Below are 18,304 nucleotides of genomic sequence, written 5' to 3' on the forward strand. Positions count from 1 at the left end.
GGTACAAAGAAGATGTTACAGAGGTTGTAATAAGAACTAATGCATAAGGAATAAGAACCGAAAAAAGGGTGATTATTCTTAATTATCTTTTACAACACAATCTGTTTTCAATGAATGGATTCTTCTGTAAACCGTCACGAACATGAATACCGCTGAACTTAATACACTTATTATCAGTACTATGAAAAATACACAGGACAAATTCCAAATTAAAATAAATTCCAGAATTCAAATGCTTAGTGAGGAAACTAAAAGGCTGAAGGAAAGACGAAGAGACCTAACCAATAATTTTACGACTGCCTTGGCACACAACGAATTCCGTAAACTTTTGTTTTTCTTTGGAATTCAAACTTGGCAACTTTTTAGGAGTTTTGAATCCCGTGTGCCATGACTTAAAAAATAATTTAAGTCCATTCGTTTTTCGAAAAAAATATCTAAAATAGTTTTAGTTAGTTATACACTTCACGGGAATATCCGTTACAAAAAAAAACCTACAAAGCCAGAAGGGTACTATCAAATATATAATATCAATATAATATCAACTATAAATAAATATGCAGTAAACGCCGCTGAACTCAGACTGCTGAACAGAGAGCATTCTAAATCAGGAAATATAAATATACAAATAAAACCATTAGGGTGATAAATACAAATAGTGGTATGAAAACCTTACAAAGCTGTACGAAAATAATAACTTAATATAAAAGTTGCAAAATCAAAATGGACGGATAACAACCAACAAACAGTAAATCCTCAAAATAGCTGAACCTTTTTACGCCGAACTATATAGCGAGGGAACATGATACAGACAGTCCTAGCTTTCAAAATCGAAGCTCAAAAATTACCACATTGGCACACCTTCAAAAAAAAATTATTAATGAATTCGGTTTCAAAAATACAGTGTTCTATTGAAGAAAATTACCTTGACATCCAAAAGACTGAAATTTTTTCCCTATCGTACCCTCCAACTTTTCTCATTTTTCGATATCACTCGATTCAAGTTATTCGCGAGATGAAATTTTACCTTTCAAAACTTTATAAGAAGTGTTGCTTATAGTTTCTCATAAAGACTACAATTCCTGTTTATTTACATTTTAAAATCAATTTGTTTTAAGAATTCCTCTTGGTAGTTAATCCCAAACCCTTATGCCATACTATAGTTACAAAGCAAGCCCAAGTGGACATCAGGATAGGTACATTCGCGTTGTTTTCTTTTCCGACATGTTTATAGGCTAATCCATCTCCTGCTGGATCCGGACTTTGGACAGATTCCAGCGTCTCTTTAGCCGGGCTATCCGTTGCCAAAAGTGACTTTTTGCCTGACTCGTTGCCCGGTAATTTAAGAGTAATGAGGGCACCATCCGACCGCGGAATATTATTTTGTCTTATGAATGTGTTTTACTATGTGAAAAAAGCAATATAGTCTGAAGCTGAAGTGGGCTTTTTTGTTTAGCGCATAAAAGAGCTTTATGAATAATATAGGTAAGTAATTTTCTTCCTGAAAGAACTGTAATAGCTAGGCTAAAGCATTCTGTGTAAGGTTGAAATTTGTTATGAATTTCTTAAGCGTGTTTTTTAGGTAAATAAAAAGTCACCGGATTTTCCTCAATATAGAGACTTAACGGATATTACAACTTTTTCTATATAAAAAAAAGAATAATATTGCTACATATGTATAAAAATATTAAATAACTTCAGTCTGAAAGTTCTCGAGATTTCCTTTTTAGACAAATGAGGAAAGCGTCAAAGATACAAAGAGATTTTATCCGGAGAGTATTGTGTTTTTAGTCGAATCTCAAATATTTCCATGAAAATGGAGCTCGACACCCGTTGGTATTGTTCCTTTTTTATAAGGAATATACGATCAGTCGCAGACGTACTTTATTTTTTTATTTTCTCGCTATATGGATGTCTTCATTCAATTAGCTTTTTTTTTCCGAAACGCGTGAAAGAGCTTTGAAAATATGGAAAATATAAAAAAGTATTTACTAAAAGGTAAGAATAACAGAAAAAATAAATCTAAATAATTTAATAAAAGCACTAGCCGAGTAGGCTAGTAGGTGTGAATTAATATACTCGATGCAGAAAAATAGACAACTGATTTATTAACCAGTCACAGGTCTCAGGTTTGTGCGACTTCATTTACGAGATAACCCATTCAATAATCCTTATGGTCTAATATAATTTAAATGGTGTAATTCTGGACCGAATTGAAGTCTTGAAGCTTATATGTAAGGTGTTTCGATACAGAGTGTCTAAAATCGGCCCAGGAATATTCCCTTAAAATTATGAAATTAACAACACCCTATATATCGACCACTCATATGTAATGACCAATAAATTGTGTCTATCTATATGTATATCTGTGCTAGCGAAAACAAGAAATGAAATCCCTTAGTAATAATTTTTCAAAAACAAATCTGCTCGGTTTGTTTTTCTCTGCCCAACATGGAAAATGCTTATGAGATATGAAATAAGATCCTCAAAGGTATATCAAGTACAACTAAATCGTTTTAAAGATTTCCCAATACAACTATCCGAAAAGGACTTTCGAGCGAAAACCCGATAGATCCTTTTGATAGGATAAAGTTTCCTTACATGAACGGTCATCGTATACTGCGAAAGCATATCGCCAATGAAGAGGAAATCGAAAAGTATATATCTTGGAGCGTAAAAGTTTTTCGTCTTTATGTCTAGTTTCTAGTATATGCCATATATTATATTTTAATATATGTACGGTTTTCCTATAAAATGAATGTACTTTGTGGAATATTACAACAATTTAGATTATATGCATAAATTTGAAATGAGCCAGATTGTCTCCTATGTTGCTTTAACCTTACCTTATGTTACTATCCTTAAATTCCTGTTGCTATACTATAAATTTCTGAAAAAAGGTCAAAAAATTCACGTCCCACATCGATCTGTAGAAAAATTAGTTGCAGAGACGATTCACCATTCGCATGGTGATTAACAAAAAAAACTACTGGTCGGTCTAGAAGTATCTGATGTTACTCCGGCTTACACCAGATTATTAATAAAACCTTCTTCTGCCATCTATATTGTCTTCAGGAATCTAAAAACTTATCTAGGAACTTGCTAAGTAACGCAAACGTTTCAACTTTTCCAGGTGTCCAAGGTACTCTATATAACTGTCATAAAAAAATGTAATTCTGCACAGAAATTTAGGTTTTTGTAAATTGCCCTTAATTATAAATAAATGTGTGTCAATATTTTTTTCTTTCCCAGAAAGTCTTGAAATCTATTGAGTTCTTTCAGATGCTCTCCTACTAAAATATTTTTTTAGCTTTTTCTAGTAGCTTCAATTACTCTAAGCTAATTAGCCCTAATTGCCTCTAAATAACATGAATATTTAATTTTTTTTGCAGAAAAATAGAATAAGCTCTCTAAGGGAGAAAAGGGGATATTGTTAAAAGAAACCGACAAAAGTTAATCTTATGCAGGAATTTGAATTTTGTAAATGGCACCAAGTCATCCAGGAAATTACGATTTTAAACTACTGTCAAACCCCTCTTAGTAAAACAACGAAAAAGCAAAATATCTTTTTCTGTCATATTCCTACATATATACAGGATGGTCTTGTTCAAACGTCCCACATTAATAACGTCCCATATTAAAATTTTAATAATTTTAAATTTTGCATGCAGATTATTGTAGTGAATTGTCAATTACTGAAGAAGTATTTTTTTTTAAAAATGGCCAGTGGCATAACATACGGAGGGACTTGGTCCTTTTTTGTCTCAAATCTGCGAGGTGATCAAATATTTTTTTATAATAAGTCAACTGTTATTCCAAAATAACAATTCCCAATTTAATTTGAAAAAAAAAGTTACTCCTACAAAATTATGATTTAACGCGCTGTTTTTAAAATATCTTACTTTACTTGTTCAGAAATACCTGCTAAAATGTTGCAAAAACTTATAAAAAAAAGGAAATCGGAAAAATTGTAAGCTATAAAATTTTTAAACATGACATTAAGAATTGACATTTATAAGCGTTGATTTTAAACAATTGTTGTTATGGTATAATGTACAAAAGGTAAAAATAAATGCAGCAAATCCAATTTAATGTTTTTTATAAATTTTAACGCGTCTTAGGGCCGTAGTGGCGTAGTGACGCATTTCCGGACATGGGTTCCTATACTCAAATGGATTCCTCTGTCGCACTGAACAACCCCCAGAAATATGATCCCATAGTTCTGAAACACCCTGTATAAAAGATGATCAAAAATTATATTGAGCCATTATTTCATTTGGCAGGTACAATTAAACTAAGATATTTTAAAAACAGTGCCTTAAATCATAATTTTGCAAGAGTAACTTTTTTTCCAAATTAAATAGGGTATCTAACAGTTGACACTTATAAAAAAATATTTTATCACCTTGCAGATTTAAGACAAAAAAGGACCGAGTCCCTACGCCACTGGCAATTTTTGTAAAAATTGGCTTCATCAGTAATTAATAATTCACTACAATAACCTCCATGTGAAATTTAATTAAAATTGAGCTGGTAGTTTAAGATTTAGGATAAATAAACAATTTATAATTATTCTTAACTTTAGTACCCTGTATCTTTGTTATTAAACATTTTTGAAAGTTTATTTTTTTTTTAATTCTCTATCACGTATTAAAATTAATGATGTTTAAACTGGACCACCCTGTATATATAGGAATATATATAAAATTTATTATTTGACATTTTATTTATATGAATATGACAAAAAAATTATTTTCTTTTAACACGCCATACTTATATTTAGATATAGATTTTAAAACGTCTTAGATTATCTATTTCTTCTATTTTAATCTATTTTCTAATTAAAATTCCCCTATTCAATTTTCCAAAGACCCTTTTAAGATCCAAGAAGCCAGATCCTAGTGTTTGTCAAAAGGAACTGCCTTATCAACAGCTCTTGGGTAGTCTTATGTATATTTCAGTATTAACAAGGCCAGATATTACATTTGCTGTCAATTTTTTGAATCAGTTCAATAATTGCTATATCGAACAACATTGGAAGTATGCTAAGAGGTTACTTAGGTATTTGCAGGGGACCAAGGGATATTGTTTAGCTTATAAAAGAGATAGCAATTATGACTTAAAGGGATTATTTTTTTAAGGGATTATGACTAAAAAATGTAGCTAAAACAGCACAGTTCAGAGTCAATGACCTTGAGAAAACTATCAACATTAGAAACAAAAATAGACTTACATGAATAATTCTTACGAATGAACTTGACAGAAGCCATTAATTTGTTTTTCTTACTGGTGAAAAAGCTCTTTCTTGCACAGACATCAAGAAACATCTTATAGACAGTCGCTTGGTGTTAATATTTAAGCATATTTTTAATAATATAATCTCTTGTGCATTACGCATGAAAGATATCCGTCTCCACTCTTATCTTGCATAGAAAATTGTTGGACTGTATATTTATGACATGCATTCAGATAAACCTGCTTTACTTGTTAATCTCTATAAATCATCTTAAAAGCGATGAGTGTTTCGACGAATATTTTTGTGTAGTTAATTTCCAAGCTAAACTTAAATATAAAACCACTCAAAACCAAATCCAGTGAAAAAACCACGAATATTAAAAACCAACAAAACTCCCAAATCCCATATAGAAACAAAACAATAAGGCTCTCTTTTTAAATCCCATCCCCCACCTTTTTCACACTGAAAGTGTCTTATATCGAAACGGAAAACGTCAATACCAGCCTAAGTAAAACCTCACATGATTCTTGCCAAATAATTTTTTCCCCATTTCTCCGTGGGGGCAAATAGATAGAACATGACGGTTAACAAAAGGAATAATAGACGGAAGATTATCGTGACGTAACCATTAATAATAAATTTCCGCTCGATCTCAGCTCTCGGATACTGTGTGAAAATTTTATGAAGGTTTAACAGTACAGCAGATAGTTTTAAAGGATTTCAGGTAGGTCCCTTTAGAATAGTGTAAGCTTTTTAAGCTTTGTTATTTTGTTATTTATACGAAAGAATAGTGGAACAAAACCGCAATGGAAAATTGGTTCTAAATTTAAAAAATATACTTCATCAAAGTGAGACCGTAGATGTAGGTAGGAGATTGTAAAAAAAGATAACAATAAAGAGCGTATATTGTAATGAAACAAAGAACTATTATACTGATACTGCCAGACTTTAGTAGGATCCCAATAAAGCATCTTGGGCACATTTTGAGAAATACATCATAGAGAGTGCGAAAATATATAATGGATAAAGTCTTGACAACCAAAACGCTTACACTCCAAGGAGATTAACCAGTTCAACCCTGTACTCAGTGGTAGAGTGGGTAAAAAGGTTGATAGAATATAAAAAGCACATCCAGGGTGCGTTTGACAAATCAACCTTGCCGCCAATAAGCTAAATACTATCTATAACTCGAATAATTCACATATTTGGAATCAGAGGCCCAGTTTATCTAGTGCCTCATCATACTAGAGGGAATCAAGGAGCACTGGAAACATTAACTAAAGATTAGAATGTCCCGCGATATCGCCTGTTATGAATCCTATATGGCGTGTATATAATAGGGGATGAAGTATCGAAATCAACAAGAAATTTGCAAGAACTTATTACAGTTATTATCGAGGAATAAATTAATAATCAACAGGGAACGTTTCAATAATTTAATTATTGGAATGCCAAGACGCTTTAATGCCTTACTAGTAGCAAAGGCTCAAATATATAACTCCCTAATTTGCTGTTATATTCGTAAAGTTTTTTTTTTCATATTAAATTTGCATTTTTATATTTTTGGATTTTAAATTTTAATTTGTTATTTCTAAAACGGTTGTAAAGGCGAGCAATTTCGGACCGAGCATTAATTTTTTTGTCACTGGGGTCAGAGTCGTCTCTGCGACTAATTTTTATATAGATCGATGTAGGAAGTGAATTTTCCAACAAACATCGTGCTAATTTTTGTAATTTTTATATTAACCTAAATTCTTCAACAGGACTATATTTTTATTAAGGAAGTAATATAGAATATCTCAGAGAGCTATTAGGCTCATTCCAAGTTTTCAGTACTTCTAGAAATTTAGTAATAGTAAAGAGTAAAGGAACTGCAGCTTCTGGCATAAGTTAAAACAATATAGTTAGAAGTGAGAAAATAATTTAAGAGTTTTTATGTAGCTGAAGAAAACATAGATACTCGTTTTGAAAATGAGATTTTCTTAATAATCTAGGGCAAGCAGAAGTAAAATCGGACAATTCTAGACCGAGCAGTAATTTTTATACCGAAATTGACGCAACGAAGTAATTTTGTTAGGAGTTTATATTATTGCAACAGACATTTAGTTACAGGTATTTAAGGTTAGTTTTAGATCTGTTTAGGTATAGGCTCATTCCAAATTTATGAAATAATTTAAATTTCTGTTTTACTTAGAGGCGTTTACGAGTAGCTTAGAGCATCTTAGAATCCTAATTTTCTAGATGACTTAGTGCCATTCATAACAATCTAAATTCCTAACTAATGAAAACTTTTGCGTTTTTTTTTAAGCAATATCTATTTTACAGCTTATTTCATTCTTCTGAAAATGAAAATCAAATATTTATGTAATTTGGAGGCAATTATGGCTAATCAGCTTAAAAACTTGAAACTCCTGGAAAAGGGTAAAAATATTCTAGGAAGAGAGCATCTTAAGGACTCAGTTTCCTGAACTCTACACAAGAAAAAAAATACAAGAATTTATTGATAATTTAGAGCAACCTGGAGAAATCTACAAAATCCTAAATTTCTAGAGTACCCTAAAGAGCCATTTGGCTCATTGCAAATTTTTCAAAAAAAGTTCTAACGTTTGCATTACTAAGAAAAATTAGGAGTAGTAAAGAGTAAACCAATGAACTCCAGCTCCTGGAATAAGTTAAAACATTATAGTTAGAAGTGAAAAAATAATTAAAGAGTTTTTATGTACCTGAATAAAATATAGATGTTAAAATGATGCTTTGTTATTAAACTGGTGTAAGCAGAAGTAAAATCTGACAATTCCAGAACGAGCAGTAATTTTTTTGACAATAGGATCACCTCAATCATCTCTGCAACTAATTTCTATACAGATCAACGTGGGACGTGAATTTTTCAACAAAACTAATGCTAATTTTTATATCGAAATTAATGCAACGAAGGCATTTTTTTAAGAGTTTATATTATATCAACAGGCATTTAAGTAAGGTAAGGTTAGAGCAGCATAGGAGGCAAACTGGCTTATTCCAAATTTATAAAACAATTTAAGTTGTTGTTTTATTTAGAGATGTTTGACAGTAGTTTAGAGCATCTTAAAGTTGTCATTTCTTGGACGACTTGGAGTCATTTACAAAAATCCAAGTCCTTGGAGAAGATTATTTTTTGTGGTTCTTTTAGCAATATAGAGCACTTTAGAGAGCTTATTCCATTTTTCTGGAAAGAATATTAAACATTTGTACTATTTGTAGGCAATTGGAGGTAATTAGTTTAGAGAAAAAGAAGCTCTTAAAGAAGGGTAAAAAAATATTCTGATGTTAGATTGAGAGGTATTTAAGGTTAGTTTAGATTATCTTAGAGACCCGATTTCTAGAGTTATGGAAAAGAAAAAAAATGACTTACAGGCACTTGGGTATAATTTAGAGCAACCTGGAGCAATCTATAACCTACATTTTTAGACAGGATTATATTTTTTCAAGGGAGCAATATAGAGTACCTTAAAGAGCTATTTGGTTCGTTTAAAAATTTTCAAAAAGTTCAAACGCTTGCGTTACTTGGAGAAATTAGGAGTAGTTAAGAGTAAACCAATGAACTCCAGCTCTTGGACTAAGTTAAAACGTTATACTTGAGAGGATCATTTACGGGTTTTTATGTAACAAAAGAAAGCGCAGGTGGTAAAATGAGGTTTTCTTATTAATATGGTGTAAGCAGAAGTAAAACCGGATATTTCTAGACCGAGCAGTAAGTTTTTTAGTCAATGGGGTAACATGAATCGTCTCTGCAATTGATTTTATACAGATCGATGCGGAACGTCAATTTTTCAACAAACCTAGTTCAAATTTAGATGTTTTTATTGAAATTAATGCAACGCAGGCATTTTTTTCCAGAAATTTATATCATAACCACAAAAACTTAGTTACAAGCATTTAAGGGTAGTAGCATAAGATAATGTTAGAGCACTTCAAGAGAAAAAGAACCGTTTGGAAAAAGGTAAAAAAATATTTTAGTAAGAGCTAGAGCATCTTAGAAACGATCAATTTCTGGAATTTTGGAAAAGAAAAAAATATTTACAAGCTTTTATTGATAATTTTGAGTAACGTAGATCAATCCAATCAAATTTTCAAGGAAGTTTTTCAAGAACCTTCGGGAGCTATTTGGCTCATTCCAAATTTTTGAGAAAAAGTTTAAACGTTTACGGTACTTAGTAATGTATAGTACGGAGTAAAATCAGATTATTCTAGATCGAGCAGTAAATTTTATAATCAATGGGGTGATATGAATCGTCTCTGCAACTAATTTTATACAAAGCGATATGGACATTGAATTTTTTAACAAACCTAGTTATAATTTCGAATTTTTTTACCGAAATTAATGCAAGGAAGGATTTTTCCAGGAGCTTATATTATAAAAACAGACATTTAATTAAAATAAGAACAATTTAAATTGCTGTTTTAGAGGCGTTTGACAGTAGTGTAGAGCATCTGAAAGTTAAAATTGCCTGGACAACTTGGAGCCATTTACAAATATCCAACTGACTGTACAAGATTCATTTGTGAGCTTTTTTAGCAATATAGAGCACCTTAGAGAGCTTATTCCATTTTTCTGAAAAAAGTCAAATGTTTGTCTGCGGAGTCAAATTGGGGGAGTAATTGGTTTAAAGAAAACAAGCTCCTAATACCAAAAAAGAAATATTTTTGTGCATCTTGGAGACCTAATTATTACTTACAGGAACTTGGAGATACCTTAGATATTATAAATAAAGATATTTAATTCAAATTTAATAGATACCCACCAAATACAGAAACACTTAGTGGATAAATAATTAATTTTTCAGAACATTTCTTGTATTTCTATATCTCCTATTAACGAAGAAACTTAATGTATTCCTGTACCTAAATTTCAAACCCTCATCGCAGACGAAACTTTAGAAGGTAAGTAAAGAAGTTTTCGCTTCACCGTCTTGGTCAATATTCGCCTAAAAGTTCAAATTTATCCCATACAAATACAGATTCCGACAAAAGGATTCGCTCACAATGCAAAACCCGCCGGGACAACGTTTGCGGGAACATTTTGAGGTTTTGCAAACCTCGAAGACGTTAGTATAAACTATTATGGCTTTTTGAGCATTCAGTCGCAGTGGCATTCAAACGGGAGTTTCCGATTTGGTAAAAGTTTTAAAAAAATAAGTCTTTAAAATATATGATGAATATAGATTCTGAAGTTTTAGAATCTATAAATCTAATTTTGTGCGGTAGGATTTAATTAGTTTATTCGTTTACGGCGACTTCAATTTAACATTAAATAAGCAGGTTTTATTTCACGATTAACAGTTACATTTCCCGAATATATTTAACCCGCAGAAATATATTCAAATAAGGAATCCATATTTCATAAATAACTAGTCAAGTACACTCTCAGGGTTCAAATGATGTTACTGGCTCTCTTTTGTTCATTATTTTTATCAATGACTATCTTTAATGAGGAAATCAACTATCTGATAACAAATCAGCTCACATAGCAGTAGAAGCTAGAGTGTTTTATTCATATTGAGAACTAAAACGTTGTTACAGAGCCAATATTGCTCTCCATTGAGAATAATCTCTGCCCGCACACTTCCCTGCACTGATTCATAAATTACTCATAGAACCATTTATTTTAACACACTCTCCATTTATTAATGATCTATGACAAACAGTATTAAAAGCTTTAGTGACATTCATAAAAACCACCGATCTTTTATTTTAATTCTTTAAATTGAATGAGGCTTATGAAGATTATTTTAACTTATTCAGAGAGGCTCAGTGTGAAGACGAAGTTTGCCAAACTACAGGAAACCTTAAACTTAGCGATAGATTGGCGCATAACGTCCCAATTATGAATTAAGTGCTTACAGTTTCACGAAAAGTTAATTTCGTGTTAATTAATTTTAGATTATATGGTTAAAGAGACATATTTGGGTAGACATAGTGTTAAGGATCTGGGAGCTTTTCTCTTACACTATCTAACTTATTTTAGCTTATAAAATACTTCCATGGTAATTGCAGGATGTACATGCAGAGCAAATATTTCATGGAAAAAGTACAGATACTATTTCTTGGATATCTGTACAAGGAAAAACAATTCATGTCCATTTATATTCTTATAGGTGTAGATCATATGCTGTTCGGGAACTGTTATATTGTAGTTCTTTTATGTGCTATGTGCAAATTGTAATTTCTCTTTTTTTAATGTATTATGTAGTGCTTAAACCAATGGGCACCTGCGACGTTTGTAAACTATTAAATAAATAAGTAAAATAAATAAAATCGTAAACACTTTCAGGCATTTTGAAGAGGGTTACAAAATTAATACTAAAAAATATGACGTGGTTTAAATTTATTTAAAGTAACAACAAGACTATTTACAAATCGCTAACTTACAATTTATTACTAACTACATTTTCGATTAGGCTTTTTTACACTTGGGCCATCGTCTCGACAACAGGCTTCGTTAAAAGGAACGTTATCCAACTTCTTAATATCTTCAGAAATTTCAGCCTGAAATCTTCCAGGTGCTACTTCCCTAGCTTGTATCACGCAGCTTCTTAGTTCTTCTTCAATGGCTTTCGAATAGTTGATTAGCTCTTTGATCGAATCCGTGTTTTCTACATGTTTCTGCTTTTTGAACTCTTCGTTTATCTTTTTTCTTCCCTCTGTGAGGGCCCTGATGTCTCCTTTAAATACTGACTTTCTGGCTTGGTGAAGGGACTTAAAGCATTGAAGAACTTGTTTTCTTAGTTCACTTGACATGTTGGGTCTGAAACAAGGATAACAAAGGTAGAAAAGGTTCTAATTTCCTTTAGCAATTTAATATATTTATAGTTGTTGATCACATGATTAATATAAAACACCTTTGATGAAAACAGCTATAGTATAGGGGCTTTTTAATATCACTGGTGGCTCGCAAGAACTCATGTTAGTACAGAAAACTCTTTTTTACTCTCCATTTATTGACGGCAACCTCCAAATACAATTAACTCTCTGAAAAATATCTAGTATACAAACTACATAAACGTAATATGACCCTTTGGTTTTGTGTATATGTCTACAATATTTAAACTTTTGTCTAGTGATTATATATTATCTGGCCCCTTGACTATAGGTCTCTGATAATTTATGTTTAGGAAAGGATTTTTAAAAGGAATGATTTAACTTGTCATTGTGTTTCATATACAGGGTGTTTTCTAACTACGGTACAAAACTATACAGGGTGAATCGTTAGGTCGTTTTATGAAAAAAAGTTTGAAATTTGGTGCAGTTATTTGAAGTTATAAGACGCTTATTTAGCTGTAACTAGATTGAAATTATTAGGTCAAGTGGCGTGTCAGTAGGCACCACATGCTTATTGTTGAGAAAAAAACAAGGCCAATAATTAATTGTTTTGCAGCTTTTTATTTATTTTAGTATTTAAGCAACTAAAAATACAACTTTTTCGTATCTTATATTATCTTCATATCTGGCTTTGTTTTCGAAAAAAAAAATTTTAAGTATCTTTCGTTCTCGTTCTAAAAATTATCCATGGACGACAACATGAAATAAAAACCGATTAATTCGATAAACAATTTCGACCTTAAAGTAAATGAGCAAAATGCCCACCTTCTGATAAAATACACGACTGCAAACGATTTGTCATTGAGTGTCTGACACGCTCAAAAATACCTGGAGTATCCCTTATGATATTGCAATTGACAATTATCCGATTCCTCAAGTCATTCACATCTAGAACAGGAGTTTTATAAACAAGAGCCTTCAGATGGCCCCATAAATGGTAATCCAAGGGATTCATATCAGGACAGCGAGCCGGCCAATTTTGAGGTCCTGCACGTCCAATCCAGCAATTAGGGTAGATTACGTCGAGATGCTGACGAGCAAGAACACTGAAATGAGCTGGAGCCCCGTCGTGCATAAAACACATGTTGACTCTTACTTGTAGGGGTACTTCTAATAAAGTGGGTAAATGGTGTTGCAAGAAATCCGTGTAGGATTCACCTGTTAATCTTGCCGGTAAAAAAAATGGGCCAATTAGGTAGTCACCAATAATTCCTATCCAAACGTTCAGCGAAAATTGTTGCTGAAAATGAGTTTCTCTAATAACGTGGGGATTTTCGTCGGCCCAAAAATGATCATTGTGGAAGTTCATAATAGCATTTCTTGAAAAATTTGCCTCGTCCATAAATAAAATATTTGGTAGGAAATTATTATTGTGTGCCATCGTATGAATCAACCACCTGCAAAACATTAATCTTGGATGAAAATCCCGAGGCAGTAGAGCTTGTACACGCTGTATGTGATATGGATGCAGGAGGTTTCTTTTTAGAACTTTCCAAACGGTTTTTGAACTGACTTCAAGCTGCAGTGCAGTCTTCCTGATACTATTGGAAGGATCTTCTTCTATCGCATCAAGTATAGCTTCTTCCAGTTCAGGCGTTGTTATAGTTTCTGGTCTTCCACCACCCATATTTTTATTAAAACTCCGAGTTTCACATAATCTTGCATGCAGTTTTCTAAATGTTTTTGCACATGGAATTACTCTGTTAGGATATCTGCCCTGGTAAATTCTTCGTGCTCTTCCGCATTTCCATGTGCTAATCCATAAATAAAGTGCATGTCGGTCATTTCATGGTTAGTACAATTATTCATGATGGAGTAATGAATCACTGCTAATTGACAGCTGAATTTTACTTATAGCAATTCTATCACTGTCAGCTGGTCTCCAAAGCAGGTAGGTACAAAGGAGGTACTTGAAAATTATTTGTCATAAGAAGCAATGTATTTGTTATTTTGTTGTATTTCAAAAATCTGATAATAAAAATCGTAGAAGTTGAATGTTTATTATCATAGGAAACAAGACACAAGAGACCAAAAAGTCGTGCATTGGAGGGTGGACATTTTGCTCATATACTTTAAGGTCGAAATTGTTTATCGAATTAATTGGTTTTTATTTCATGTTGTCGTCCATGGATAATTTTTAGAATGAGTTAAACATACTTTAAATTTTTTTTCTCAAAAACAAAGCCAGATATGAAGATAATAAGATAAGATACGAAAAAGTTGTATTTTTAGTTGCTTAAATACAAAAATAAATAAAAAGCTGCAATACAATTAATTATTGGCCTTCTTTTTTTCTCAACAATAAGCATGTGGTGCCCACTGACACGCCACTGGACCTAATAATTTCAATCTAGTTACAGCTAAATAAGCGTCTTATAACTTCAAATAACTGCAACACATTTCAACCAAATCGGTTTAAGGATAGTTATAGTATTTTTAAAATACCGTTATTTTTTTGAACCTTCATCGCCCTGTATTTCAGAAACAAAGCAACTCCCGACATACGTTCATAGGAACTTTTTTTCATAAAACGACCTAACGATTCACCCTGTATAGTTGATAGAGATATTTATGAAACAATAATTACCATCACCATTCACAGATACATTATCATTATCACGCTGATCATATGTATAGCTTTTTTAAATTAATAATAAAGAGTATTGATAATAACAAATGGCTCATAGTAGGTATAATTTTATATTGTCTATGTATAAAGTTAAATTTAAAGTTTAAATAAACTATTTCTACAGCTTATTTGGGTTGCGGTTTAATGATTATCCAAAGAACTGATCACAACCAGTAAGAAACGTTCCTAGCAATTTTAGTAACTGCTTTGAATCTCAAAAACAAACATAAACTAAAAATAATTAAGTACAAGAAATATTGTGTCAAGTTTAATATTTAGTGTTGCCTGCTAGTTTTTATTATTGAAATTGTGGCTGCAGTTAAGTTGAATCGAAAGATCAAAGATGTGTCTTAATGGCAGACCAAAAACATCAGACGAAGAAGTAATATTGCATATTATCTATTATACAGATTCAATGATTACACTCCACATGAAAATATTCTACAAATTACTTAAACTATAACAAGACAAACTATACATTAGCAATATATTTTTTTTAAACACAAAAACATATTTAAGAGACAATAATTGCTAGTTTACATGAATACTTGCTTAAGGACATGACAATCTATAATTGTCTTAATAATTTATTTTCCAAGAAAATTGATAGTATACATAGTAATAATACCTTGAATAATAGAATTGTTTGCTCATATAGAATATACAAAAGACCTTGGAAAAGAGCCTGAATTTATCATGTAATGATAAAGACTTCAGTACAAGTTATTAAGTACTAATTGGCATTGCTGGATCACATCAATTGTTAACTAAAGCACAAAATGAAACTAGACCACAGGACTACTACTATCCCGCCTAATCACATTATAAGTTCAGAATAGTACAGATCACCAGAATCCAAACTGGCATTAATGGTAAGAAAATCATTAATCAGTACTTCAACAATATTTGTTATATAATGGTGATGAAGAAATAGGAAAGCAAACAACCTCTTGACTTTAGGCAGGATACAAAAAGCCTCTGTTCCAGCAGTCATATATGGCAAACACCATATTCTCCAAAGCAGATTGTTAATTTAGGAATGATTAACTTTTCCCTCATTGACATCAATTGATAGAAAAAAAAATTGATTATGAATCGAAATATTTTTTAGGTACTTTATATAGTCATAATGGTCTGAATTAAGGTAATCATGAGTTTGAGCCAATATCAGTGAAAGCACTATTTTGTCTGGTATTATAGCATACTCATAATATCCTTACATTTCAAACATTCAATGTAATATTTAATAAAAACCCTGGAATTAATTGTACGGTAGTTAAGCTAAATAGCACCTACTTGCTGAAATCGTCTCTGGCCCTTCGAAATCAGCCCTACTCACAAATAATTATGTTAATAGGTATTTCTTTTTTCCAGGGGGCAATATTTTCAGGCAAAATATAAATAAATAATAAACATAACCCTAAAAGTTATAAATGTCAAACATAAAAAAGAGTCGGCGTGTCTAAAGTACCGACCATGGAGATTAGATATAAAGGAAGTTAAACCAGGCGAAAAAAAGATGCCGGGTTGGTGCTATGTGCATTGAGGTTAGACGACTTACGAACATTTTTTTATTTTTAGATCCTTAGATTTCACTTGACTTATTAACCTTTATGCATTAAATTCGGCAGTAGTAGTTATGACAGAGAATATGGTAACGTCAGCGCTGGGGCGTATTTGTACTTTGGTATTTTGATAATGTTTATCTTAGGAAAAACCGAACTGTAATTGTTGCGTTTATTTTATTAGATATTTATGATCTATCACCATTTTGTGTAGCCACATTTAAATGGATTTAAATGGAGATTTTGAATTAAACTATTGCTATTGGTTCCTAAGCTAAATGAATTTATTCCTTCCGCTTCGTATTTTGTAGCCTTAAAATAGCTGAAAACTGACGCTTATTTATTTATTCAATTTACGCATTTGTCATTTTAGAATACAATAATAACTAAGAATTAAAATAACGATGATATACAGTTACAAAATCACCCTTTACACTAATTTACTATAAAGCTACTTAAATATATATTATTTTACTTGAAAAAAGTTGCACTAAATAAGTCCAGATCTACATTATTTGCATTGTAATTCAGATAATTGCTTTACAATCCCCATAAGTGTATGTGCAATTTTAAATACTCACCCACTCTAACATTGACCCATAAAACCAAACCTCTCCACTTTGTTAAAAAAAAGGGGTACGTACTGTCAAAAGCTTTGGAGAAATCTATGTATACTGAATCCACAGTATATTTTCTCCAATGCTCCGACAAAACCGTCATAAACCAAAAAGTCATGGTGATCTTCCTTAACAATAGTTTCAAAAACTTTCTTCAAATAGTACAAGATGAGTGTTATTGAAGTTAGATACATTGGCTAATACTGCCCTCCTTAGTTAAAACGTCCTAACTACAAAATTCTCTTTTTTTGGCTTATTACATTTTATTGACCTATCAAATGGTATCTGCCTCCTTGGCTAAATTAGAAAGTCCTATCTACATTTTTTATGCCTTAAATTCACCTAAATATATTGTTCGATGTGCAGAAAAGACGATAATCCCAAATTCAAATGTCCTATCTATATTTTTCTAAGTTTAAATGTCCTAAGTAATTTTCCGTTTGTAGAATATTCATTGATGAGACGAGAGAGACACACCTTGTGTATTCAGAAGTATAATATAAGGTTAGTCAATGGCTACTCTTACCCTAGATTTTTGACTCTTAAGCCTTTTTTTTATATTTAGGGATTTCAGGTGTCTCTGAAAGACAAGAATCTAAAAGTTGTTCAAAATAGGAGGCATAATGTCAAATTCTTTGGAACGCAATAACTCAAATTCGAAACCTTCAAACCGCTTGAAATTTCCAGGACTAAAAGTTCAATAGAGGCTTGAGAACTGTATGGTTTTTGGAAAAAATCGGTATACAGGAAGGGTTGTTTAGAGCCAACAAAAGCCAGGAGAAAAATTCTAAGAGTCGTAAAAAAAGAGCCTAAATGAAAATATGGCTGGATTTATAGTCTAGGTTTCAAACTCTATGAAATGCTTTTGAATATGCCAAGTAGGTAATGTATGCAATGCATATTAAGTAAGGTCCATGTAAAAGAGATGAACATACAAAACAACTTTTTTGAATGAAAAGATTGTTCATCCAAGTTTAAGCTTCAAAAAAATGTTCTCAAGCCTTACTTGCAGAATATGGTACATTTGCACTTTAAAAGGGGATAAAATGTGTTGTACTACAAAAATGCCTTTTCGGAAGAACCAAAACCTTCTTGCCGAACACAATGTCGAGGTGTAAAATTAAAAAGAAAACAACATTTGATTTCTAAGCTTCGTCCTATTATTCCGGCTAACTGAATGATATTTTGGAGGAATTAGCAGTTTCCCAAAATAATAATACTGACAATAAAGAAAATGTAGATTTCCAGTAAGAGTAAAGCACTTTTTCCATTCATAATTTACTTTCATACTGTTTTTAATGTTCTAATGTTTTATTAGTTAGTAATTTAGTTATAATGTTAACTTGAAATGTTTCCCTGTGTCTTTAATAAAAATCAGTCCAAATATATATATATATAAGTT

The 18,304-nt window shown here is 31.7% G+C and overlaps 1 protein-coding gene across 1 annotated transcript; it reads right to left on the minus strand.

Moving 5' to 3' along the window:
- Positions 1 to 11,580: 11,580 nt before the first annotated feature.
- Positions 11,581 to 16,151, minus strand: LOC126745722 (complex III assembly factor LYRM7). The gene is made up of 2 exons (XM_050453701.1): positions 16,017 to 16,151; positions 11,581 to 12,017 (listed from the first exon to the last, which is right to left on the minus strand). The coding sequence occupies exon 2, from the start codon at positions 12,008 to 12,010 to the stop codon at positions 11,651 to 11,653; it is 360 nt and encodes a 119-aa protein (XP_050309658.1). The 5' UTR covers positions 12,011 to 12,017; positions 16,017 to 16,151; the 3' UTR covers positions 11,581 to 11,650.
- Between the last annotated feature and the right edge of the window lie 2,153 nt (positions 16,152 to 18,304).

Source organism: Anthonomus grandis, chromosome 16 (genome assembly GCF_022605725.1).
Source record: "Anthonomus grandis grandis chromosome 16, icAntGran1.3, whole genome shotgun sequence".
NCBI classification, from domain to species: domain Eukaryota; kingdom Metazoa; phylum Arthropoda; class Insecta; order Coleoptera; family Curculionidae; genus Anthonomus; species Anthonomus grandis.

Coding starts and splice junctions, on each gene's coding strand:
- LOC126745722 (XM_050453701.1), bottom strand. CDS start 12,010: ATGTCAAGTGAACTAAGAAAACAAGTTCTTCAATGCTTTAAGTCCCTT.